The sequence below is a fragment of the Trachurus trachurus genome (genome assembly GCF_905171665.1).
Source record: "Trachurus trachurus genome assembly, chromosome: 14".
NCBI lineage: Eukaryota > Metazoa > Chordata > Actinopteri > Carangiformes > Carangidae > Trachurus > Trachurus trachurus.
In genome coordinates, this window is record NC_139903.1 from 3067243 (window position 1) to 3094885 (window position 27643).

General features: G+C 48.1%; 1 protein-coding gene across 2 annotated transcripts in view; it reads right to left on the bottom strand.

Moving 5' to 3' along the window:
- LOC310996908 (F-box only protein 40-like) overlaps positions 1 to 27381 on the bottom strand; it is a 62649-nt gene extending 35268 nt beyond the window's left edge. The window contains exons 1-4 of one of the 2 annotated variants that reach the window (XM_083986433.1): positions 27271 to 27381; positions 27098 to 27170; positions 25955 to 26236; positions 23200 to 24099 (exon numbers count right to left, since the gene is read on the bottom strand). In XM_083986433.1, coding sequence (XP_083842559.1) covers positions 23200 to 24099; positions 25955 to 26236; positions 27098 to 27100 — 1185 coding nt within the window. In that variant the 5' untranslated portion in view covers positions 27101 to 27170; positions 27271 to 27381. Of the gene's footprint in view, positions 1 to 23199; positions 24100 to 25954; positions 26237 to 27097; positions 27182 to 27270 lie in introns of those variants that run through there. The other variant, XM_083986432.1, reaches the window with a different exon arrangement.
- Positions 27382 to 27643: the final 262 nt, after the last annotated feature.

Sequence of the window (27643 nt, forward strand, 5' to 3'; positions counted from 1 at the left end):
AAATTGGGTAGAGAACATCGTCAGACCTAGCTGAGCTTATCTTGTGCTCCGCAGGTCTGTAGCTCAAAGCGCTTGGCCTCTGGCGTGCCCCGAAGTTTGGCGACTGTTTCGGTGCTCGCCATGTAAATACGAAAGGCTCTCATGCCCACATACTTGATCGTAGACGCTTCAAACTTGGTGCAAAAATCTATGGCGAGACCCTGAACGATCCGACATATTATTTGCCTACGTCGCTCATAGCGCCCCCCGGTGGTAACAGGAAACGTACAAAAATTCGGTAAAAATACGTAGTTGACCAAATCGACTTCGTTCCACTTCTAATACATGCAGACCCGGATGTTGAAGCTACATCATCAACGCTTTGACCCTACGAGCAACAACGTCCGTGTGCCGCCGCGGCGAATGTGTATCTTCCCAATTTAAATTACGTTTGCCAATTACGCGCACATACTTCGTCGTAGCCACTTGAAATTCAAAGGACATGACGTTGGCTCCTCCCTGAACGTTTTGATGTATCGACTTCCTGCCTGGCTCATAGCGCCCCCCGGTGGTAACAGGAAGTACGCAAAAATTCATAAAAAATCCATACTTCACCCGATCAACTTCATTCCACTTCTAATACATGCAGAACCAGTTGCTAAAGCTACATTATGAACGCTGTGAAGATACGACGGACGGCGTCCGTGTGCCGCCGCGGCGACTGACGATTTTTTATCGTACAATTACGTTTGCCTTTTTCGTGGCTTTAACGAAGTCGTGGCCTCACGAAATTTCATCCACAGGTCAAGAATGGCGAACTCTTTCAGCGGATACAGTCGTTTCCCATGGGCGTGGCTAAATGCCTCAATAGCGCCCCCTTGAAGTTTTTCCGAAATTCTCCATAGACAAATTTCGCTTACTTTGTCGTACACATACAAAACTCGACACACACGTGTATCATACCCAAACATACAAAAAATTGAATTAGAGCCACGCCCTAAACCCAACAGGAAGTCGGCCATTTTGGTTAGCATTTCTTTGACGCAAAACGAACTCGTCCGAGGGAGTTCGCCCGATTGACTTCAAATTGGGTACAGAACATCTCCAGACCAAGCTGATTACGGCTTGTGCTCCGCAGGTCTGTAGGTCAAAGGGCGTGGCTGCTAGGGCACGGCCAAGTCCCACGAGTCAGCTAAAAAGGTTTAAATGCTAACACGCCCACAGATTTGATCGCAGCGGCTTCAAACTTGGTGCACATGATGAGGGCGTGACCCTGAACGATCCGACATATTATTTTCCTACGTCACTCATAGCGCCCCCCGGTGGTAACAGGAAGTGCGCTAAAATTCATTAAAAATACATCGTTGACCCCATCAACTTCATTCCACTTCTAAAACATGCCGAACAAGTTGGTGAAAGTATTTCATGAACGCTATGACGCTACGGCTAATGGCCCCCTTGTGGAGGCGACAGGAATAGCGCTCCATCGTGAACTGCCACCTCCCACGGATTTTGCCCGATTGACTTCATATTCGCTACAGATCATCAGGAGACCAAGCTGGTCAAACACTATTAAAAGCTTTTCTCTACGTCAAACGGCGTGGCTGCTAGGGGGCGACAAATTTGGTCAACTGCTCGTTTAGTCGCCATGCTATTACGTTTGCCTTCCACGCCCACATACTTGATCGTAGTCACTTCAAAATTTCAGTACATGATCAGAGGCCCGCCCTCTACGCCTCCATTTGATCGTACGCTAGCTCGCTCAAGACGCCCCCTTGTGGACACAGGAAATGTCGTGTTTTGCATCGACATTGTCCGATCAGCTCGAAACTTCACATGTGTGGTGAGGTCACGACCCCGAACACAACGGCCCACATCCCGTTGCCGCCCCCTGGTGGACGAACCGTAAACCTGCCGTAACTCCATCGTACGTTATCCGATTTGCTCAAAACTTCACGTGTTCGACGAGGGGACCGCCCTCGACGCAGCCGCCCACGTCCGGTTGCGCGCGGGGGTTTCGAAGAGCGGCCCGGGGGTAGCGGGGACGCCGAGTGGCGTGGAACGAGGGCCCGTCATAGCCGCTTGCGGCTTTAATTATTATTATTTTTATGGTTCTCCGCGTTTGAACGCGATTTCGACCCCTTTGCCAAGCCGAGAAACGGATGAAACTTTCGACGCAGGGGGGGAAGCCCGAAAATTGCGATTCAGTGGTGGTCTCGCATGTGGGCGTGGCCAAATGGCACCACAGCGCCCCCTAGACCGCGCATAGGGAATGAGGGTCTGCGACACCGATTTGTCCGAAACTTGGTAAACATATTCATCAACCACAGGTCTACAAAAAATCGCTTTACAGACATACCCGAAAACCAACAGGAAGTCGGCCATTTTGCTTCAAACTTTGTTTACGCAAAACGAACTCCTCCGAGGGGTTACGCCCGATCGGCTCCAAATTGGGTAGAGAACATCGTCAGACCTAGCTGAGCTTATCTTGTGCTCCGCAGGTCTGTAACTCAAAGCGCTTGGCCTCTGGCGTGCCCCGAAGTTTGGCGACTGTTTCGGTGCTCGCCATGTAAATACGAACGGCTCTCATGCCCACATACTTCATCGTAGACGCTTCAAACTTGGTGCAAAAATCTATGGAGAGACCCTGAACGATCCGACATATTATTTGCCTACGTCGCTTATAGCGCCCCCCGGTGGTAACAGGAAACGTACAAAAATTCGTTAAAAATACATAGTTGACCAAATCGACTTCGTTCCACTTCTAATACATGCAGACCCGGATGGTGAAGCTACATCATGAACGCTTTGACCCTACGAGCAACGGCGTCCGTGTGCCGCCACGGCGACTGTGTATCTTCCCAATTTAAATTACGTTTGCCTTTCACGCGCACATACTTCGTCGTAGCCACTTGAAATTCAAAGGACATGACGTTGGCTCCGCCCTGAACGTTTTGATGTATTGACTTCCTGCCTGGCTCATAGCGCCCCCCAGTGGTAACAGGAAGTACACAAAAATTCATTAAAAATCCATACTTCACCCGATCAACTTCATTCCACTTCTAATACATGCAGAACCAGTTGCTGAAGCTACATTATGAACGCTGTGAAGATACGACGAACGGCGTCCATGTGCCGCCGCGGCGACTGACGATTTTTTATCGTACAATTACGTTTGCCTTTTTCGTGGCTTTAACGAAGTCGTGTCCTCACGAAATTTCATCCACAGGTCAAGAATGGCGAGCTCTTTCAGCGGATAGAGTCGTTTCCCATGGGCGTGGCAAAATGCCTCTATAGCGCCCCCTTGAAGTTTTTCCGAAATTCTCCATAGACAATTTTCACTTACTTTGTCGTAAACATACGAAACTCGACACACACCTGTATCATACCCAAACATACAAAAAGTTGAATTGGAGCCACGCCCTAAACCCAACAGGAAGTCGGCCATTTTGGTTAGCATTTTTTTGACGTAAAACGAACTCCTCCGATGGAGTTCGTCCGATCGACTTCAAATTGGGTACAGAACATCTCTAGGCTAAGCTGATTACGGCTTGTGCTCCGCAGGTGTGTAGGTCAAAGGGCGTGGCTGCTAGGGCATAGCCAAGTTCCCGAATTCAGCTAAAAAGGTTTAAATGCTATCGCGCCCACAGATTTGATCGCAGCATCTTCAAAATTGCTGGATATGATAATGGCGTGACCCTGAACGATTTGACATATTAATTTAATTCGTCACTCATAACGCCCCCTGGTGGTAACAGGAAATGCCATATTTTGCATCGACATTGTCCGATCAGCTCGAAACTTCACATGTGTGATGAGGTAACGACCCCGAACGCAACGGCCCACATCCCGTTACCGCCCCCTGGTGGACAAACCGTAAACTTACCGTAACTCCATCGTACATTGTCCGATTTGCTCGAAACTTCACGTGTTCGACGAGGGGACCGCCCTCGACGCAGCCGCCCGCGTCCGGTGGCGCACGGGGGTTTCGAAGAGCGGCACGGGGATAGCGAGACGCCGAGTGGCGTGGAACGAGGGCCCGTCACAGCCGCTTGCGGCTTTAATTATTATTATTATTATTCTTCCGACATTTCGTGCCCCAATTTCGCCCCTTTCCCAAATGCGAAAATGCGTCTACTTTTGCACGGACGTCCGGCCTTCTCCGAAATTCGATATTTTGGGGTGGTCGCACATGGTCGACGCAGAATGGCGGAATAGCGCCCCCTACAAAGTCAAAAATGCACATAGAGAATTTTGCTATCTAACTTTGTCCTATGCTCACAAAATTCGGTACACATATGTATTATACCCAGATATGCAAAAAAGCCTCTTGACCTCATGACCTCAACCCAACAGGAAGTCGGCCATTTTGGTTTTGATTTTTCCCGCCTAAAATTAACTCCTCCCAGAGCGTTCGCCCGATCAAGTTGAAATTAGGTACACCACATCTCCAGACCTCGCTGAGCTTATCTTGTGCTCCGTGAGACCGTAGGTCAAAGGGCGTGGCTGCCAGCGCTCATCAGACTTTGGCGTTCTCGCCATGTCCATACGTGTGGCTCTCACGCCCACATACTTCATCCAATCAACTTCAAACTTGCTGGACATGATGATGGCTCCGCCCTGAACGTCCCGATATATTAACTTCCCACGTAACTCATAGCGCCCCCCGGTGGTAACAGGAAGTGTACTAAATTTGGAAAATGTACATACTTTGCCCCATCAACTTCATTCCACTTCTAAAACATGCAGAACCAGTTGGTGAAGCTACATTATGAAGACTGTGAAGCTACGAGTAATGGCGTCCCTGTGGGGGCGTGGCTACCATCAATTCCTCGCCATGAAAATACGTTTGGCTTTTTGATGGCTTTAATGAACTCGTATCATCATGAAAATTGATACACAGGTCCAGGGTGGAGACCTCTTCCATCTGATAGGGGTGTCGCTCATGTGGCCCCCTAGTGGAAACCGGAAGTGCCATTTTTTACATCAACATTGTCCGATTTCCACGAAACTTCACATGTGTGATGAGGGGCTGACCCTGAACACACCTGCACGCATCCCATTACTGCCCCCTAGTGGACGAACCTTTAACTGCTCATAACTCCCTCATGCTTTGTCCGATTTCCACGAAACTTCACATGTGTGATGAGGAGCTGACCCTGAACACACCTGCACGCATCCCATTACTGCCCCCTAGTGGACGAACCTTTAACTGCTCATAACTCCCTCATGCTTTGTCCGATTCACTCCAAACTTCACACGAGTGATGAGGGGCCGCCCCTGAACGCACCACACCACATGCGGTGACTGCCCCCTGGTGGATGAACGAAACATTGCATTTTTGGCCTCCTTCCGGGGTTTTTTCTCCATTTCTGCTCCGCGCCACGGCCCCGGCGTGCCTCAGGCCCCGCGGTGGCATGGGCGAGCGAGGGCCCGCCATCGCCGCTTGCGGCTTTAATTATTATTATTATTATATTCTCCCTAAAATCGCATTTTTGGGGGCTTCAACATGCCCCAAAACGCGTAAATTTTGGCATGCACATCAGGACTGGCGAAAAATTTGATATTTTAAAGTCGTTGGAAATGGGCGTGGCCAAATGGCTAAATAGCGCCCCCTAGAAAATTTCAAAACATCAGCCCCGCCTTTGTGTGTCACCTAGACGCATGAAATTTGGTGGGCTTATAGAACATGGCAAGACACACAAAAAAGCCTCTTATGTCATGGTGAAATCACAACCGGAAGTCGGCCATTTTGATTTGAATTTTTGACCTGTTTGATCTATCTTCTCCTAGGGATTTTGTCCGATTGACTTCAAATTGGCTGGAGACCACCGAGATGCCACTCTGATCAAAAGTTGTGCTCCGCAGGTCTCTAGGTCAAAGGGCGTGGCTTCTGGGGCCTTGAGGATTTTGGCGACTTTTCGTTTGCTCGCCATTTCACCTTCGAACAGCTCTAACGCCCACATACTTTATCCGATCAGCTTCAAACTTGCTAGACATGATGTTGGCTCCGCCCTGAACGCCCCGATATATTAATTTCCTACGTCACTCATAGCGCCCCCCGGTGGTAACAGGAAGTGGCCAGGTTTTACCTTAACGTGTACAGATGGCACATAGTTCACCCCATCAACTTCATTCCACTTCTAAAACATGCAGACTAAGGTGGTGAAGCTACATCATGAACGCTGTGAAGCTACGTGTAATGGCGTCCCTGTGGGGGCGTGGCTATCATTCCTCGCCATGACAATACGTTTGCCCTTTGGATGGCTTTATTGAACTCGTATCAACATGAAAATTGGTACACAGGTCCAGGGTCACGACCTCAACGTTTCTATGTGCTCATAGACGATCTCACTCATTCGCCCCCTAGTGGAAACCGGAAGTGCCATTTTTTGCATCAACATTGTCCGATTTCCACGAAACTTCACATGTGTGATGAGGGGCTGACCCTGAACACACCTGCACGCATCTCATTACTGCCCCCTAGTGGACGAACCTTTAACTGCTCATAACTCCCTCATGCTTTGTCCGATTTCCACGAAACTTCACATGTGTGATGAGGGACTGACCCTGAACACACCTGCACGCATCCCATTACTGCCCCCTAGTGGACGAACCTTTAACTGCTCATAACTCCCTCATGCTTTGTCCGATTTCCACGAAACTTCACATGTGTGATGAGGGACTGACCCTGAACACACCTGCACGCATCCCATTACTGCCCCCTAGTGGACGAACCTTTAACTGCTCATAACTCCCTCATGCTTTGTCCGATTTCCACGAAACTTCACATGTGTGATGAGGGGCTGACCCTGAACACACCTGCACGCATCCCATTACTGCCCCTAGTGGACGAACCTTTAACAGCTCATAACTCCCTCATGCTTTGTCCGATTCCCACGAAACTTCACATGTGTGATGAGGGGCTGACCCTGAACACACCTGCACGCATCTCATTACTGCCCCCTAGTGGACGAACCTTTAACTGCTCATAACTCCCTCATGCTTTGTCCGATTTCCACGAAACTTCACATGTGTGATGAGGGACTGACCCTGAACACACCTGCACGCATCCCATTACTGCCCCCTAGTGGACGAACCTTTAACTGCTCATAACTCCCTCATGCTTTGTCCGATTTCCACGAAACTTCACATGTGTGATGAGGGGCTGACCCTGAACACACCTGCACGCATCCCATTACTGCCCCTAGTGGACGAACCTTTAACAGCTCATAACTCCCTCATGCTTTGTCCGATTTCCAAGAAACTTCACATGTGTGATGAGGGACTGACCCTGAACGCACCTGCACGCATCCCGTTACTGCCCCCTGGTGGACGAACCTTTAACTGCTCATAACTCCCTCATGCTTTGTCCGATTCACTCCAAACTTCACGCGAGTGATGAGGGGCGGCCCCTGAACGCACCACACCACATGCGGTGACTGCCCCCTGGTGGATGAACGAAACATTGCGTTTTTGGCCTCCTTCCGGGTTTTTTCTCCATTTCTGCTCCGCGCCACGGCCCCGGCGTGCCTCAGGCCCCGCGGCGGCATGGGCGAGCGAGGGCCCGCCATCGCCGCTTGCGGCTTTAATTATTATTATTATTATTAGGGCCCGAGCCTGTGACAACGTCCCAGGGAGGACCCTATTGTAATTCGACATGCACATTAGTCAACGTGCCAGCCGACGAGTAACAACAAGTAAGCAAGCAAGTAACCAAGTACTGCATAGACCTGGCGCAAAATATCCCAGATATTGTAATGTTTATTATTATTATTATTATTATTATTATTCCCCCTCTTTAAACCCCAATTTGACCCCTTTGCCAAGCCGAGAAACGGACGAAACTTGGGACACACGTCGGGTCTTGCGAAAATTGACGTCTGATGCTATCGCCGTTTGTGGGCGGGGCAAATTGACACAACAGCGCCCCCTAGAACTTTTGACCCCCGGCCATAGGGATCAAAATTTTTTTTCCCGCAGGCTGCCCAAACTTGGTACACATATGTATCATACCCAGACATGAAAAAAATTTGTTTCGTGCGAAGCCCAAAAACCAACAGGAAGTCGGCCATTTTGGTTAGCATTTATTTTACGCAAAACGAACTCCTCCGAGGGATTACGCCCGATCGGCTCCAAATTGGGTCCAGAACATCGTCAGACCTAGCTGAGCTTAACTTGTACTCCGCAGGTCTGTAGCTCAAAGGGCTTGGCCTCTGGCGTGCCCCGAAGTTTGGCGACTGTTTCGGTGCTCGCCATGTAAATACGAAAGGCTCTCATGCCCACATACTTGATCGTAGACGCTTCAAACTTGGTCCAAACATCTATGGCGAGACCCTGAACGATCCGACATATTATTTGCCTACGTCGCTCATAGCGCCCCCCGGTGGTAACAGGAAACGTACAAAAATTCGTTAAAAATACGTAGTTGACCAAATCGACTTCGTTCCACTTCTAGTACATGCAGACCCGGATGGTGAAGCTACATCATGAACGCTTTGACCCTACGAGCAACGGCGTCCATGTGCCGCCGCGGCGAATGTGTATCTTCCCAATTTAAATTACGTTTGCCAATTACGCGCACATACTTCGTCGTAGCCACTTGAAATTCAAAGGACATGACGTTGGCTCCTCCCTGAACGTTTTGATGTATCGACTTCCTGGCTGGCTCATAGCGCCCCCCGGTGGTAACAGGAAGTACGCAAAAAATCATTAAAAATCCATACTTCACCCAATCAACTTCATTCCACTTCTAATACATGCACAACCAGTTGCTGAAGCTACATTATGAACGCTGTGAAGATACGACGAACGGCGTCCGTGTGCCGCCGCGGCGACTGACGATTTTTTATCGTACAATTACGTTTGCCTTTTTCGTGGCTTTAACGAAGTCGTGTCCTCACGAAATTTCATCCAGAGGTCAAGAATGGCGAGCTCTTTCAGCGGATAGAGTCGTTTCCCATGGGCGTGGCTAAATGCCTCAATAGCGCCCCCTTGAAGTTTTTCCGAAATTCTCCATAGACAAATTTCGCTTACTTTGTCGTACACATACGAAACTCGACACACACCTGTATCATACCCAAACATACAAAAAATTGAATTGGAGCCACGCCCTCAACCCAACAGGAAGTCGGCCATTTTGGTTAGCATTTCTTTGACGCAAAACGAACTCCTCCGAGGGAGTTCGCCCGATTGACTTCAAATTGGGGCGAGAACATCTCCAGACTAAGCTGATTACGGCTTGTGCTCCGCAGGTGTGTAGGTCAAAGGGCGTGGCTGCTAGCGCACGGCCAAGTTGCCGAATTCAGCTAAGAAGTTTGCAATGCTATCACGCCCACAGATTTGATCGCAGCGGCTTCAAACTTGGTGCACATGATGAGGGCGTGACCCTGAACGATCCGACATATTATTTTCCTACGTCACTCATAGCGCCCCCCGGTGGTAACAGGAAATGACATATTTTGCATCGATATTGTCCGATTTGCTCGAAACTTCACATGTATGATGAGGTAACGACCCCGAACGCAACGGCACACATCCCGTTACTGCCCCCTGGTGGACGAACCGTAAACTTGCCGTAACTCCATCGTACATTGTCCGATTTGCTCGAAACTTCACGTGTTTGATGAGGTAACGACCCCGGACGCAACGGCCCACATCCCGTTACTGCCCCCTGGTGGACGAACCGTAAACTTGCCGTAACTCCATCGTACATTGTCCGATTTGCTCGAAACTTCACATGTGTGATGAGGTAACGACCCCGAACGCTACGGCCCACATTCCGTTACTGCCCCCTGGTGGACGAACGATAAACTTGCCGTAACTCCATCGTCCGTTGTCCGATTTGCTCGAAAAATCACGTGTTCGATGAGGGGACCGCCCACGACGCAGCCGCCCGCGTCCGGTGGCGCGTGGGGGTTTCGAAGAGCGCCCCGGGGGAAGCGGGGACCGGGGGGGCGTGGGAGCGGGACGCCGAGTGGCGTGGAGCGAGGGCCCGTCATAGCCGCTTGCGGCTTTAATTAGGGCCCGAGCGGCGACTGCTGTCGCCCAGCGAAAGCCCTATTGTTTCTGCTATGTTTATTATTATTCTTTCTTTCTTTCTTTCTTTCATTCTTTTTCTCTCAAAAGGATCGCATTTTTGGAGGCTTCAACATGCCCCAAAACGCGTAAATTTTGGCATGCACATCAGGACTGGCGAAAAATTTGATATTTTAAAGTCGTTGGAAATGGGCGTGGCCAAATGGCTAAATAGCGCCCCCTAGAAAATTTCAAAACATCAGCCCCGCCTTTGTGTGTCACCTAGACGCATGAAATTTGGTGGGCTTATAGAACATGGCAAGACACACAAAAAAGCCTCTTAATGTCATGGTGAAATCACAACAGGAAGTCGGCCATTTTGATTTGAACTTTTGACCTGTTTGATCTAACTTCTCCTACAGATTTTGTCCGATTGACTTCAAATTGGCTAGAGACCATCGAATTGCCACTCTGATCAAAAGTTGTGCTCCGCAGGTCTCTAGGTCAAAGGGCGTGGCTTCTGGGGCCTTGAGGATTTTGGCGACTTTTCGTTTGCTCGCCATTTCACCTTCCAACAGCTCTAACGCCCACATACTTTATCCGATCAGCTTCAAACTTGCTGGACATGATGATGGCTCCGCCCTGAACGTCCCGATATATTAATTTCCTACGTCACTCATAGCGCCCCCCGGTGGTAACAGGAAGTGGCCAGGTTTTACCTTAACGTGTACTGATGCCACATAGTTAACCCCATCAACTCCATTCCACTTCTTAAACATGCAGACTAAGGTGGTGAAGCTACATCATGAACGCTGTGAAGCTACGAGTAATGGCGTCCGTGTGGCGACGCGGCCACCATTCCTCGCCATTAAAATACGTTTGGCTTCATGATGGCTTTAATGAACTCGTATCAACATGAAAATTGGTACACAGGTCCAGGGTCACGACCTCAACGTCTCCATATGCTCATAGGCGATCTCACTCATGTTGCCCCCTAGTGGAAACAGGAAGTGGCATATTTTACATCAACATTGTCCGATTTCCACGAAACTTCACATGTGTGATGAGGGACTGACCCTGAACACACCTGCACGCATCCCATTACTGCCCCCTAGTGGACGAACCTTTAACTGCTCATAACTCCCTCATGCTTTGTCCGATTCACTCCAAACTTCACATGTGTGATGAGGGACTGACCCTGAACACACCTGCATGCATCCCATTACTGCCCCCTAGTGGATGAACCATTAACTGCTCATAACTCCCTCATGCTTTGTCCGATTCACTCCAAACTTCACATGTGTGATGAGGGGCTGACCCTGAACACACCTGCACGCATCCCATTACTGCCCCCTGGTGGATGAACCATCAACTCATCATAACTCCTTCATGCTTTTTCCGATTTGCTCGAAACTTCACGTGTGTGATGAAGGTCCGCCCCTGAGCTCATCTGCCTACATCTGGTTACCGCCCCCTGGTGGATGAATGAAATATTGCGTTTTTTTGCTCCTGCCTGGGTTTTTCTCCCTTCTCACCACAGCCCCCGCGTGCCTCAGGCCCCACGGTGGCGTGGAGTCGCGAGGGCCCGATCATCGCCGCTTGCGGCTTTAATTAGGCCCGAGCGGCGAGTAGCACTCGCCGGAGGGACTATTGAAATCGCGTTGTTTTTTATTATTATTCTTATTATTCCGTCACCTAAATGCCCCAATTTGGCCCCTTTCCCGACTTCGAAAATGCGTGAACTTTTGCCCGGACGTCCGGCCTGATCCGAAATTCGATATATGTGGTGGTCGCACATGTCCGACGCGACATGGCGAAATAGCGCCCCCTACAAATTTTAAAAAGTCCCATAGACAATTTTGCTTACTTTGGCGTAGACCAACAAAATTCGGTACACATATGTACCATACCCAGATATACAAAAAAGCCTCTTAATGTCATGGTGAAATGTCAACAGGAAGTCGGCCATTTTGGTTTTGATTTTTCCCGCCTAAAACTAACTCCTCCCACAGCGTTCGCCCGATCAAGTTGAAATTAGGTACACAACATCGTCAGACCTAGCTGAGCTTATCTTGTGCTCCGTGAGTCCGTAGGTCAAAGGGCGTGGCTTCCAGCGCTCAATTAACTTTGGCGTGCTCGCCATGTAATACGATTGGCTCTCACGCCCACATACTTCATCCAATCAACTTCAAACTTGCTGGACATGATGATGGCTTCGCCCTGAACGTCCCGATATATTAACTTCCCACGTAACTCATAGCGCCCCCCGGTGGTAACAGGAAGTGAACTAAAATTCATTAAAAATACATAGTTGACCCCATCAACTTCATTCCACTTCTAAAACATGCAGAACCAGTTGGTGAAGCTACATTATGAAGACTGTGAAGCTACGAGTAATGGCGTCCCTGTGGGGGCGTGGCTACCATCAATTCCTCGCCATGAAAATACGTTTGGCTTTTTGATGGCTTTAATGAACTCGTATCATCATGAAAATTGATACACAGGTCCAGGGTGGAGACCTCTTCCATCTGATAGGGGTGTCGCTCATGTAGCCCCCTAGTGGAAACCGGAAGTGCCATTTTTTGCATCAACATTGTCCGATTTCCACGAAACTTCACATGTGTGATGAGGGGCTGACCCTGAACACACCTGCACGCATCCCATTACTGCCCCCTAGTGGACGGACCTTTAACTGCTCATAACTCCCTCATGCTTTGTCCGATTTCCACGAAACTTCACATGTGTGATGAGGGGCTGACCCTGAACACACCTGCACGCATCCCATTACTGCCCCCTAGTGGACGAACCTTTAACAGCTCATAACTCCCTCATGCTTTGTCCGATTCACTCCAAACTTCACACGTGTGATGAGGGGCTGACCCTGAACACACCTGCACGCATCCCATTACTGCCCCCTAGTGGACGAACCTTTAACAGCTCATAACTCCCTCATGCTTTGTCCGATTCACTCCAAACTTCACACGAGTGATGAGGGGCGGCCCCTGAACGCACCAGACCACATGCGGTGACTGCCCCCTGGTGGATGAACGAAACATTGCATTTTTGGCCTCCTTCCAGGTTTTTTCTCCATTTCTGCTCCGCGCCACAGCGTGCCTCAGGCCCCGCGGTGGCATGGGCAGCGAGGGCCGCCATCGCCGCTTGCGGCTTTAATTATTATTATTATTATTATATTCTCCCTAAAATCGCATTTTTGGGGGCTTCAACATGCCCCAAAACGCGTATATTTTGGCATGCACATCAGGACTCGCGAAAAATTTGATATTTTAAAGTCGTTGGAAATGGGCGTGGCCAAATGCCTCTATAGCGCCCCCTACAAAATTTCAAAACATCAGCCCCTCCTTTGCGTTTCACCTACATGCATGAAATTTGGTGGGCTTATAGAACATGGCAAGACACACAAAAAAGCCTCTTAATGTCATGGTGAAATCACAACAGGAAGTCGGCCATTTTGATTTGAACTTTTGACCTGTTTGATCTAACTTCTCCTACAGATTTTGTCCGATTGACTTCAAATTGGCTAGAGACCATCGAATTGCCACTCTGATCAAAAGTTGTGCTCCGCAGGTCTCTAGGTCAAAGGGCGTGGCTTCTGGGGCCTTGAGGATTTTGGCGACTTTTCGTTTGCTCGCCATTTCACCTTCGAACAGCTCTCACACCCACATACTTTATCCGATCAACTTCAAACTTGCTGGACATGATGTTGGCTCCGCCCTGAACGCCCCGATATATTAATTTCCTACGTCACTCATAGCGCCCCCCGGTGGTAACAGGAAGTGGCCAGGTTTTACCTTAACGTGTACTGATGCCACATAGTTGACCCCATCAACTTCATTCCACTTCTAAAACATGCAGACTAAGGTGGTGAAGCTACATCATGAACGCTGTGAAGCTACGAGTAATGGCGACCGTGTGGCGATGCGGTGACCATTCCTCGCCATTAAAATACGTTTGGCTTTATGATGCCTTTAATGAACTCGTATCAACATGAAAATTGGTACACAGGTCCAGGGTCACGACCTCAACGTCTCCATATGCTCATAGGCGATCTCACTCATGTTGCCCCCTAGTGGAAACAGGAAGTGGCATATTTTACATCAACATTGTCCGATTTCCACGAAACTTCACATGTGTGATGAGGGACTGACCCTGAACACACCTGCACGCATCCCATTACTGCCCCCTAGTGGATGAACCATTAACTGCTCATAACTCCCTCATGCTTTGTCCGATTCACTCCAAACTTCACATGTGTGATGAGGGACTGACCCTGAACACACCTGCACGCATCCCATTACTGCCCCCTAGTGGATGAACCATCAACTCATCATAACTCCTTCATGCTTTTTCCGATTTGCTCGAAACTTCACGTGTGTGATGAAGGTCCGCCCCTGAGCTCATCTGCCTACATCTGGTTACCGCCCCCTGGTGGATGAACGAAATATTGCGTTTTTTTGCTCCTGCCAGGGTTTTTCTCCCTTCTCACCACAGCCCCCGCGTGCCTCAGGCCCCGCGGTGGCGCGGAGTCGGAGGCTGGGCGACTAGCAGTCGCCGCTCGGGCCCGACCATCGCCGCTTGCGGCTTTAATTAGGGCCCGAGCGACGATGTCGGCGAAGGCCCTATTGTTTCTGCTATGTTTATTATTATTATTATTATTATATTCTCCCTAAAATCGCATTTTTGGGGGCTTCAACATGCCCCAAAACGCGTATATTTTGGCATGCACATCAGGACTCGCGAAAAATTTGATATTTTAAAGTCGTTGGAAATGGGCGTGGCCAAATGCCTCTATAGCGCCCCCTACAAAATTTCAAAACATCAGCCCCTCCTTTGCGTTTCACCTACATGCATGAAATTTGGTGGGCTTATAGAACATGGCAAGACACACAAAAAAGCCTCTTAATGTCATGGTGAAATCACAACAGGAAGTCGGCCATTTTGATTTGAACTTTTGACCTGTTTGATCTAACTTCTCCTACAGATTTTGTCCGATTGACTTCAAATTGGCTAGAGACCATCGAAATGCCACTCTGATCAAAAGTTGTGCTCCGCAGGTCTCTAGGTCAAAGGGCGTGGCTTCTGGGGCCTTGAGGATTTTGGCGACTTTTCGTTTGCTCGCCATTTCACCTTCGAACAGCTCTCACGCCCACATACTTTATCCGATCAGCTTCAAACTTGCTGGACATGATGTTGGCTCCGCCCTGAACGTCCCGATATATTAATTTCCTACGTCACTCATAGCGCCCCCCGGTGGTAACAGGAAGTGGCCAGGTTTTACCTTAACGTGTACTGATGCCACATAGTTGACCCCATCAACTTCATTCCACTTCTAAAACATGCAGACTAAGGTTGTGAAGCTACATCATGAACGCTGTGAAGCTACGAGTAATGGCGACCGTGTGGCGATGCGGTGACCATTCCTCGCCATTAAAATACGTTTGGCTTTATGATGCCTTTAATGAACTCGTATCAACATGAAAATTGGTACACAGGTCCAGGGTCACGACCTCAACGTCTCCATATGCTCATAGGCGATCTCACTCATGTTGCCCCCTAGTGGAAACAGGAAGTGGCATATTTTACATCAACATTGTCCGATTTCCACGAAACTTCACATGTGTGATGAGGGGCTGACCCTGAACACACCTGCACGCATCTCATTACTGCCCCCTAGTGGACGAACCTTTAACTGCTCATAACTCCCTCATGCTTTGTCCGATTTCCACGAAACTTCACATGTGTGATGAGGGACTGACCCTGAACACACCTGCACGCATCCCATTACTGCCCCCTGGTGGACGAACCTTTAACTGCTCATAACTCCCTCATGCTTTGTCCGATTCACTCCAAACTTCACACGAGCGATGAGGGGCGGCCCCTGAACGCACCAGACCACATGCGGTGACTGCCCCCTGGTGGATGAACGAAACATTGCATTTTTTGCCTCCTTCCGGGTTTTTTTCTGCATTTCTGCTCCGCGCCACGGCCCCGGCGTGCCTCAGGCCCCGCGGTGGCATGGGCGAGCGAGGGCCCGCCATCGCCGCTTGCGGCTTTAATTAGGCCCGAGCGGCGAGTAGCACTCGCCGGAGGGACTATTGAAATCGCGCTGTTTATTATTATTATTATTATTATTCTTCCGCGACAACATGCCCCAATTTCGCCCCTTTCCCCAACTCGAAAATGCGTGAACGTTTTGCCGGACGTCCGTCCGGATCCGACATTCGATATTTTGTGCTGCTCGCGCATGTCCGACGCGAAATGGCGAAATAGCGCCCCCTACAAAGTTCAAAAAAGCCCATAGGGAATTCGGGTCACTTTAGCGTAGACGGACGAAATTCGGTACACATATGTACCATACCCAGATATACAAAAAAGCCTCTTAATGTCATGGTGAAATGTCAACAGGAAGTCGGCCATTTTGAATTGGTCGTTTTTGGCGCCAAATTAACTCGTCCAAAACGATTCGCCCGACACGCTCCAAATTTGATAGACAACATCGTCAGACCTAGCTGAGCTTATCTTGTGCTCCGCAGGTCTGTAGCTCAAAGGGGTTGGCCTCTGGCGTGCCCCGAAGTTTGGCGACTGTTTCGGTGCTCGCCATGTAAATACGATTGGCTCTCATGCCCACATACTTGATCGTAGACGCTTCAAACTTGGTGCAAAAATCTATGGCGAGACCCTGAACGATCCGACATATTATTTGCCTACGTCGCTCATAGCGCCCCCCGGTGGTAACAGGAAGTGAACTAAAATTCATTAAAAATACATAGTTGACCCCATCAACTTCATTCCACTTCTAAAACATGCAGAACCAGTTGGTGAAGCTACATTATGAAGACTGTGAAGCTACGAGTAATGGCGTCCCTTGTGGGGGCGTGGCTACCATCAATTCCTCGCCATGAAAATACGTTTGGCTTTTTGATGGCTTTAATGAACTCGTATCATCATGAAAATTGGTACACAGGTCCAGGGTCATGACCTCTTCCATCTGATAGGGGTGTCGCTCATGTGGCCCCCTAGTGGAAACCGGAAGTGCCATTTTTTGCTTCAACATTGTCCGATTTCCACGAAACTTCACATGTGTGATGAGGGGCTGACCCTGAACGCACCTGCACGCATCCCATTACTGCCCCCTAGTGGACGGACCTTTAACTGCTCATAACTCCCTCATGCTTTGTCCGATTTCCACGAAACTTCACATGTGTGATGAGGGGCTGACCCTGAACACACCTGCACGCATCTCATTACTGCCCCCTAGTGGACGAACCTTTAACTGCTCATAACTCCCTCATGCTTTGTCCGATTTCCACGAAACTTCACATGTGTGATGAGGGGCTGACCCTGAACACACCTGCACGCATCCCATTACTGCCCCCTGGTGGACGAACCTTTAACTGCTCATAACTCCCTCATGCTTTGTCCGATTCACTCCAAACTTCACACGAGTGATGAGGGGCGGCCCCTGAACGCACCAGACCACATGCGGTGACCGCCCCCTGGTGGATGAACGAAACATTGCATTTTTGGCCTCCTTCCGGGTTTTTTTCTCCATTTCTGCTCCGCGCCACGGCCCCGGCGTGCCTCAGGCCCCGCGGTGGCATGGGCGAGCGAGGGCCGTCCATCGCCGCTTGCGGCTTTAATTAGGGCCCGAGCGGCGACTGCAGTCGCCCAGCGAAAGCCCTATTGAAATCGCGCTGTTTATTATTATTCTTTATTCTTGCGTTCTTAAAACCCCAATTTCGCCCCTTTCCCAAAGGCGAAAATGCGTCTTCTTTTGCATGGGCGTCCGGCCGGATCCGAAAAGCGATATTTTTGAGTGGTCGCACACGGTCGACGCAAAATGGCGGAATAGCGCCCCCTACAAAGTCCAAAAATGCCCATAGGGAATTTTGCTAACTTTGTCCTACGCTCACAAAATTTGGTACACATATGTATTATACCCAGATATGCAAAAAAGCCTCTTGACCTCATGACCTCAACCCAACAGGAAGTCGGCCATTTTGGTTTTGATTTTTCCCGCCTAAAATTAACTCCTCCCAGAGCGTTCGCCCGATCAAGTTCAAATTAGGTATACCACATCTCCAGACCTCGCTGAGCTTATCTTGTGCTCCGTGAGTCCGTAGGTCAAAGGGCGTGGCTGCCAGCGCTCATCAGACTTTGGCGTTCTCGCCATGTCCATACGTGTGGCTCTCACGCCCACATACTTCATCCAATCAACTTCAAACTTGCTGGACATGATGATGGCTTCGCCCTGAACGTCCCGATATATTCACTTCCCACGTAACTCATAGCGCCCCCCGGTGGTAACAGGAAGTGTACTAAAATTTTGAAAATGTACATACTTTGCCCCATCAACTTCATTCCACTTCTACAACATGCAGAACCAGTTGGTGAAGCTACATTATGAACGCTGTGAAGCTACGAGTAATGGCGTCCCTGTGGGGGCGTGGCTATGATTCCTCGCCATGACAATACGTTTGCCCTTTAGATGGCTTTATTGAACTCGTATCAACATGAAAATTGGTACACAGGTCCAGGGTCACGACCTCAACGTTTCTATGTGCTCATAGACGATCTCACTCATTCGCCCCCTAGTGGAAACAGGAAGTGCCATTTTGCATCAACATTGTCCGATTTCCATGAAACTTCACATGTGTGATGAGGGACTGACCCTGAACACACCTGCACGCATCCCATTACTGCCCCCTAGTGGACGAACCTTTAACTGCTCATAACTCCCTTATGCTTTCTCCGATTTACACAAAACTTCACATGTGTGATGAGGGGCTGACCCTGAACACACCTCCACGCATCTCATTACTGCCCCCTAGTGGACGAACCTTTAACTGCTCATAACTCCCTCATGCTTTGTCCGATTTCCACGAAACTTCACATGTGTGATGAGGGGCTGACCCTGAACACACCTGCACGCATCCCATTACTGCCCCCTAGTGGACGAACCTTTAACTGCTCATAACTCCCTCATGCTTTGTCCGATTCACTCCAAACTTCACACGAGTGATGAGGGGCGGCCCCTGAACGCACCACACCACATGCGGTGACTGCCCCCTGGTGGATGAACGAAACATTGCGTTTTTGGCCTCCTTCCGGGGTTTTTTCTCCATTTCTGCTCCGCGCCACGGCCCCGGCGTGCCTCAGGCCCCGCGGCGGCATGGGCGAGCGAGGGCCCGCCATCGCCGCTTGCGGCTTTAATTATTAGGGCCCGAGCGGCGACTGCAAGTCGCCCAGCGAAAGCCCTATTGTAATTGCTATGTTTATTATTATATTCTCCCTAAAATCGCATTTTTGGGGGCCTCAACATGCCCCAAAACGCGTGAATTTTGGCATGCACATCAGGCCTCGCGAAAAATTTGATATTTTAAAGTCGTTGGAAATGGGCGTGGCCAAATGGCTGAATAGCGCCCCCTACAAACACATGTCAATGGCATCGCCATCGTCTTACTTTGTCATACACACACAAAATTCGGTACACATATGTATTATACCCAGATATAGAAAAAATCCTCTTGACCTCATGACCTCAACCCAACAGGAAGTCGGCCATTTTGGTTTTGATTTTTCCCGCCTAAAATTAACTCCTCCCAGAGCGTTCGCCCGATCAAGTTCAAATTAGGTACACCACATCTCCAGACCTAGCTGAGCTTATCTTGTGCTCCGTGCGTCCGTAGGTCAAAGGGCGTGGCTGCCAGCGCTCAATACACTATGGCGTGCTCGCCATGCACATACGAGTGGCTCTCACGCCCACATACTTCATCCAATCAACTTCAAACTTGCTGGACATGACGAAGGCTCCGCCCTGAAGGTCCCGATATATTAACTTCCCACGTAACTCATAGCGCCCCCCGGTGGTAACAGGAAGTGTACTAAAATTTGGAAAATGTACATACTTTGCCCCATCAACTTCATTCCACTTCTAAAACATGCAGAACCAGTTGGTGAAGTTACATTATGAACGCTGTGAAGCTACGAGTAATGGCGTCCCTGTGGGGCCGTGGCTAACATTCCTCGCTATGACAATACGTTTGCCCTTTGGATGGCTTTAATGAACTCCTATCAACATGAAAATTGGTACACAGGTCCAGGGTCACGACCTCAACGTTTCTATGTACTCATAGGCGATCTCACTCATTCGCCCCCTAGTGGAAACAGGAAGTACCATATTTTACATCAACATTGTCCGATTTCCACGAAACTTCACATGTGTGATGAGGGACTGACCCTGAACACACCTGCACGCATCCCATTACTGCCCCCTGGTGGACGAACCTTTAACTGCTCATAACTCCCTCATGCTTTGTCCGATTCACTCCAAACTTCACATGAGTGATGAGGGGCCGCCCCTGAACGCACCCACCCACAACTGCTTAGCGCCACCTGGTGGATGAACGAAGCATTGCAGCCCCGACATGCCTCAGGCCCCGCGGTGGCATGGGTGAGCGAGGGCCCGTCATCGCCGCTTGCGGCTTTAATTATTATTATTATTCTTCCGACATTTCGTGCCCCAATTTCGCCCCTTTCCCAAATGCGAAAATGCGTCTACTTTTGCACGGACGTCCGGCCTTCTCCGAAATTCGATATTTTTGGGTGGTCGCACATGGTCGACGCAGAATGGCGGAATAGCGCCCCCTACAAAGTCAAAAATGCACATAGAGAATTTTGCTATCTAACTTTGTCCTATGCTCACAAAATTCGGTACACATATGTATTATACCCAGATATGCAAAAAAGCCTCTTGACCTCATGACCTCAACCCAACAGGAAGTCGGCCATTTTGGTTTTGATTTTTCCCGCCTAAAATTAACTCCTCCCAGAGCGTTCGCCCGATCAAGTTGAAATTAGGTACACCACATCTCCAGACCTCGCTGAGCTTATCTTGTGCTCCGTGAGACCGTAGGTCAAAGGGCGTGGCTGCCAGCGCTCATCAGACTTTGGCGTTCTCGCCATGTCCATACGTGTGGCTCTCACGCCCACATACTTCATCCAATCAACTTCAATCTTGCTGGACATGATGATGGCTCCGCCCTGAACGTCCCGATATATTAACTTCCCACGTAACTCATAGCGCCCCCCGGTGGTAACAGGAAGTATATTAAAATTTGAAAATGTACATACTTTGCCCCATCAACTTCATTCCACTTCTAAAACATGCAGAACCAGTTGGTGAAGCTACATTATGAAGACTGTGAAGCTACGAGTAATGGCGTCCCTGTGGGGGCGTGGCTACCATCAATTCCTCGCCATGAAAATACGTTTGGCTTTTTGATGGCTTTAATGAACTCGTATCATCATGAAAATTGATACACAGGTCCAGGGTGGAGACCTCTTCCATTTGATAGGGGTGTCGCTCATGTGGCCCCCTAGTGGAAACCGGAAGTGCCATTTTTTGCATTAACATTGTCCGATTTCCACGAAACTTCACATGTGTGATGAGGGACTGACCCTGAACGCACCTGCACGCATCCCATTACTGCCCCCTGGTGGACGAACCTTTAACTGCTCATAACTCCCTCATGCTTTGTCCGATTCACTCCAAACTTCACAGGAGTGATGAGGGGCGGCCCCTGAACGCACCAGACCGCAGGCGGTGACTGCCCCCTGGTGGATGAACGAAACATTGCGTTTTTGGCCTCCTTCCGGGTTTTTTCTCCGTTTCTGCTCCGCGCCACGGCCCCGGCGTGCCTCAGGCCCCGCGGTGGCATGGGCGAGCGAGGGCCCGCCATCGCCGCTTGCGGCTTTAATTGCTATGTTTATTATTATATTCTCCCTAAAATCGCATTTTTGGGGGCCTCAACATGCCCCAAAACGCGTGAATTTTGGCATGCACATCAGGCCTCGCGAAAAATTTGATATTTTAAAGTCGTTGGAAATGGGCGTGGCCAAATGGCTGAATAGCGCCCCCTACAAACACGTGTCAATGGCATCGCCATCGTCTTACTTTGTCATACACACACAAAATTCGGTACACATATGTATTATACCCAGATATACAAAAAATCCTCTTGACCTCATGACCTCAACACAACAGGAAGTCGGCCATTTTGGTTTTGATTTTTCCCGCCTAAAATTAACTCCTCCCACAGCGTTCGCCCGATCAAGTTGAAATTAGGTACACCACATCTCCAGACCTAGCTGAGCTTATCTTGTGCTCCGTGAGTCCGTAGGTCAAAGGGCGTGGCTTCCAGCGCTCAATTCACTTTGGCGTTCTCGCCATGTCCATACGAGTGGCTCTCATGCCCACATACTTCATCCAATCAACTTCAAACTTGCTGGACATGATGATGGCTCCGCCCTGAACGTCCCCATATATTAACTTCCCACGTAACTCATAGCGCCCCCCGGTGGTAACAGGAAGTGTACTAAAATTTGGAAAATGTACATACTTTGCCCCATCAACTTCATTCCACTTCTAAAACATGCAGAACCAGTTGGTGAAGCTACATTCTGAAGACTGTGAAGCTACGAGTAATGGCGTCCGTGTGGCGACGCGGCGACCATTCCTCGCCATGACAATACGTTTGCCCTTTGGATGGCTTTAATGAACTCGTATCATCATGAAAATTGGTACACAGGTCCAGGGTCACGACCTCAACGTTTCTATGTACTCATAGGCGATCTCACTCATTTGCCCCCTAGTGGAAACAGGAAGTGGCATATTTTACATCAACATTGTCCGATTTCCACGAAACTTCACATGTGTGATGAGGGACTGACCCTGAACACACCTGCACGCATCCCATTACTGCCCCCTGGTGGACGAACCTTTAACTGCTCATAATTCCTTCATGCTTTGTCCGATTCACTCCAAACTTCACATGAGTGATGAGGGGCCGCCCCTGAACGCACCCACCCACAACTGCTTAGCGCCACCTGGTGGATGAACGAAGCATTGCAGCCCCGACATGCCTCAGGCCCCGCGGTGGCATGGGCGAGCGAGGGCCCGTCATCGCCGCTTGCGGCTTTAATTTCAAGTGAAAATTAGTTTGAAACAAATGAAAGTTATCTAAAAAGAAGTTAATTTTAGGTGATGAGTCCTATTTTAAGTAGAATGAGATTTGTTTTGACTAGAAATGACATTTTGACTAGAAATAAGACAAATATTCTTGGACAGATTTTGAGTTTTTTGCAGTGCAGGGAGGATTTATTATTATTTTCTCTCTCTGGCACCTGGACTTCGTCCCACACGGCCATCTCGCCCGGTGCCACGCCCAGATCGCTGGTGTCCACCGCCACGTGCACTCTCTTGTAGTACAAAGGGTTGCGGATGCGGGTCTGCCTGGCCACGAAGCTGGTCGGGATTTTAAAAGTACGCACGACGGTGATCTTCATCGGCTCCACAGAGGCATACACAAACCTCTTCTTCACTTTAGCAGAGGAGGAAGAGGAAGCTGAAGCTGTGCATGTGTTGCTCAGCTTGTCACATGTGTTTGATGCTGATGCTGATGATGCTGATGCTGTGTCTTCTTCCTCTGCCAGAGTTCCCAGAGTTCCCTTCCTCGCCCCTCCAGCTTCCCTGCAGCCGCCCCTCTCCATACTGAACATGTGCTCGTAGGCGGAGAAGTTTTCCAACAGTTCGACGTCCAGCGAAGCCCTGGCCAGAGCCTCCCTCTCCTCCTGAGTGAGCTCCGGCTCCTCTTCATACTCCACTTCAACCTCATCCTCGTCCTCATCCTCATCCTCGTCCTCATCAACATCCTCGTCCTCGTCTTCTTTTGCATCAGACATGTTGAGCTTATGCAGGTTGAAAGGCGTCCAGGTGTGAGAGTCTTGGGCCTCCTTCTGCTTTCTCTTCATCTCCTTCTTCCTCCTTTCCTCCTTTCTCTCTTCCTCCTTCTCCTTCTTCACGCTCTGCATGAGCTCGGGGAACAGATTCCTCATCGCCAGGGAGTGAAACAGGCGGTCCTGGTCTTTCAAAGCCATCGCCACATCCAGACATCTTCCTCTTCCTCTTCCTCCCTCCTCCTCCTCCTCCTCTCTCTCTCTGATCAGGTTTTCATACAGCTCGGTGTTCGGGTAAGAGTGGGCGTCGTTGGCCGGCCACCGGTTCCACTCCATGGAGCAGCACACCTATGGAGAGAGGTACATTAGTGTCTTTTTACACTGCAAAAACTCAAATATCTTACCAAGAATATTTGTCTTATTTCTACTCAAAATGTCATTTCTAGTCAAAACAAATCTCATTTTACTTAAAATAAGACTCATCACATTAAACAAGTAGCTTGTTTTTAGACACTTTTTACTTCTTTCAAGCATATTTTCACTTGAAATAAGTAGAAAAATCTGACAGTGGAGCAAGTTTTTCTTCCTTATTACAAGCACAAAAAACTTGCTTTCACTGGCAGATTTTTCTACTTATTTCAAGTGAAAATTTGTTTCAAACAAGTGAAAATGATCTAAAAACAAGTGAATTTTTAGGTGATGAGTCTTATTTTAAGTGAAAAGAGTTTAGTTTTGACTAGAAATTAGACATTTTGACAAGAAATAAGACAAATATTCTTGGAAAGATTTTGAGTTTTTGCAGTGTATTATTCAAACCCCCCCCCCCCCCCCCCCCCCCCCCAAAAAAAAAAAAAAAAAAAGTTGATTTAAACAAAAAAGCTATTTTCCATCAAAACAAACTTCACTTCAATCAAAAGCAAAACATTTCAATCAAAGAAAAAAAGGGTTTGAATGCAAAAAATATATATTTGAGACCCAAAAAATTGCATTTGAGTTTTTTTTGAGTGAGTTATTATTTGATTAAAAATATTTTGGGGGGGATTTTTTGTATTCAGGCCATATTATGGGTAGGATATTTGTGTCTTTATTATTAAATCAAAAAAAGTTGATTAAACAAAAAAGCTATTTTCAATCAGAAAATAACTCACTTCAATCAAAAAAAAACTTTTCAATCAAAGAAAAAAAGGGTTTGAATGCAATTTTGTGGGTCTCAAATATGTTTTTGCATTCAAATCCTTTTTTTTATTATTGAAAATGTTTTTCTGATTGAAATGAAGTTTGTTTTGATTGAAAATATCTTTATTGTTTAAAGGGATACGCCAACATTTTTTTGTGTGTGTCTTGCCTCACTCTCGAGTCCATGACCAGCAGATAGACACCATCCTTTCGACTGTGTGTGCAGTAACAAGGGAGATAGAGCCGTATCGCCGTAATTAGCTTAGCTCAAACACTGGAAGTGTATGGGTAGTGTTAGCCTGCCTCCACCTAAAGTCATCAGAGAAACTCTTCAGCAACTCTAAACGGAAACCGGCGGGCCAATCTTCGTCTCAGAGCTGACAAAACTCTCCGGTAAGGCATCTTGAGCGGTCAGATGCCGCTAACGGGACCAGATCGGTCAAAACGGAGGGTTCAAGCAAAGACGCTTTATTTTGGTTCAAGCTAGCTACATCGAGGGTAGGTTAGCTTCCTATTTCAAAGTAAAAGCACAAATTCTATCGTCATGGTTTTCTGTATGTAAAGGGCAACGGGTGTTTTATTTTGTGAAAGTAACCGGAAGTGCGTTGGTCACAACGGCTAGCTTGAGTAGCGCCGAATTCGTCCGAACAAAATTGTAAACAGCTGGTATTTAGACAAATTAATGACACACTGCTGATCTAAACGGCTACTTTCTCACCTAAACATGTTTGAAATGTGGATAAAGTGATATATTTACAGAGTTTAGAGCTAAAATAAAATCAGCTTCCGACTGCTGATTTCGGCTCGGGTAGGAGGCAGGCTAACACTACCCATACACTTCCAGTGTTTGAGCTAAGCTAATTACGGCGATACGGCTCTATCTCCATGGTTACTGCACGCACAGTCTAAAGGATGGTGTCTATCTGCTGGTCATGGACTCGGGAGTGAGGCAAGACACGAAAAATCAACTTTTCTTTTGATTGAATAATAAAGACGCAAATGTAGCTCCATACTGTAGGCTACTCACCACGCTGGCCGGACACGCCTGTAGGTGTGCGGCCTGCGAGGAGCGCGGCAGCTGGACGGGGCAGCCGTAGGCGGCGTTGAGGCACGGCACCTTCACGTTGGGGCAGAGCAGCAGGTGTTCCTCCTCTTTGCACAGGTGGAAGAGAGCGCCGCAGAGCAGGCGGCAGGGGGCGAGCGCGCACGACACAGACACGTCGATGCGCTTCCTGCAGCGCCGGCTGTAGCAGGAGTCGCAGTGGGCGTGGCCATGCTGCCGCGCCTTGGAGGATCGAGACCGATGACTCTGAAGGAGCAGAAAGAAGGAAAAAGTGTCTAAAAACAAGCTACTTTTTTAATGTGACGAGTCTTATTTTAAGTATAATGAGATTTGTTTTTACTAGAAATTATATTATGACTAGAAATAAGACAAATATTCTTGGTAAGATTTTGAGTTTTTTGCAGTGTATGTTTACTAACAGATATATACTAACCTAGTTATTGTGCTGCACTGTAAAAACTCAAAATCTTACCAAGAATATTTGTCTTATTTCTAGTCAAACCAATCTCATTATACCTAAAATAAGACTCATCACATTAAAAAGTAGCTTGTTTTTAGATAGTTTTGACTTCTTTCAAGCCTATTTTCACTTGAAATAAGTAGAAAAATCTGACAGTGGATCAAGTTTCTTATTACAAGCACAAAAAACTTGCTTTCACTGGCAGATTTTTCTACTTATTTCAAGTGAAAATAGGCTTGAAAGAAGTCAAAACTATCTAAAAACAAGTTAATTTTTAGGTAATGAGTCTTATTTTAAGGGGAAAGAGATTAGTTTTGACTAGAAATGAGACATTTTGACAAGAAATAAGACAAATGTTCTTGGAAAGAATTTGAGTTTTTGCAGTTCAATACCTAAAATACATAGACACAACCCCCAACCCTCAGAACTTGGTATAAAGACAGAGTAAATATGTTAGCTACGAGTGCATGGACAAGGTCAAAAGTGCATGTAAAAAAAGAAGAGAAGTTAAAAGTGCGAGTACAGGGTTCATATGAATTCGGTCAGAGGGAAACACATTATATAGCTGTATGGCAGTGGAGTGAGATAATTAACCCTAAAAACTACTTGTGGGGAAAAAAAATAAAGGTTTCAAAACAAAAACATACCATCGTTCAGATCCTCTTGCACCTGTTTGTTTATTATTATTATTTTTTTTAACTCTGTAGTTGTCTGTCTGTCCTGCAAACAGATGGGAAAGGATAACACACCAGGCTTGAAAAACAATACACAACACACGACAAGAGGCATCAGAGTCAAAGAATCACAGACTTGGACGTACCGGTGTAGAAGCTGGAAGGAGAAAAAAGCTGCTTCGTCTTCTGTCTTGACCCTGAAAGACCAACTGTCTGTGCTGTGTGTGTGTGTGTGTGTGTGTGTGTGTGTGTGTGTGTGTGTGTGTGTGTGTGTGTGTGTGTGTGTGTGTGTGTGTGTGTGTGTGTTATAAATAGAGCTTAGTACTGACCCAGAATGTCACACATGTGGTCTGCATGATGGTTTGGTTACCAGTCTGCTTAGTTCATCATCAGCAGAAGACGTTCACCTCCTTCTCTGTGATTCATATTGTTGCTGCTCCTCCTGCTGCTGCTAATTGATTTCACTGATTTGCAAAAAACGTGTCTGATTAAGTCTCCAAAACAACAGTGTCCTCTGGT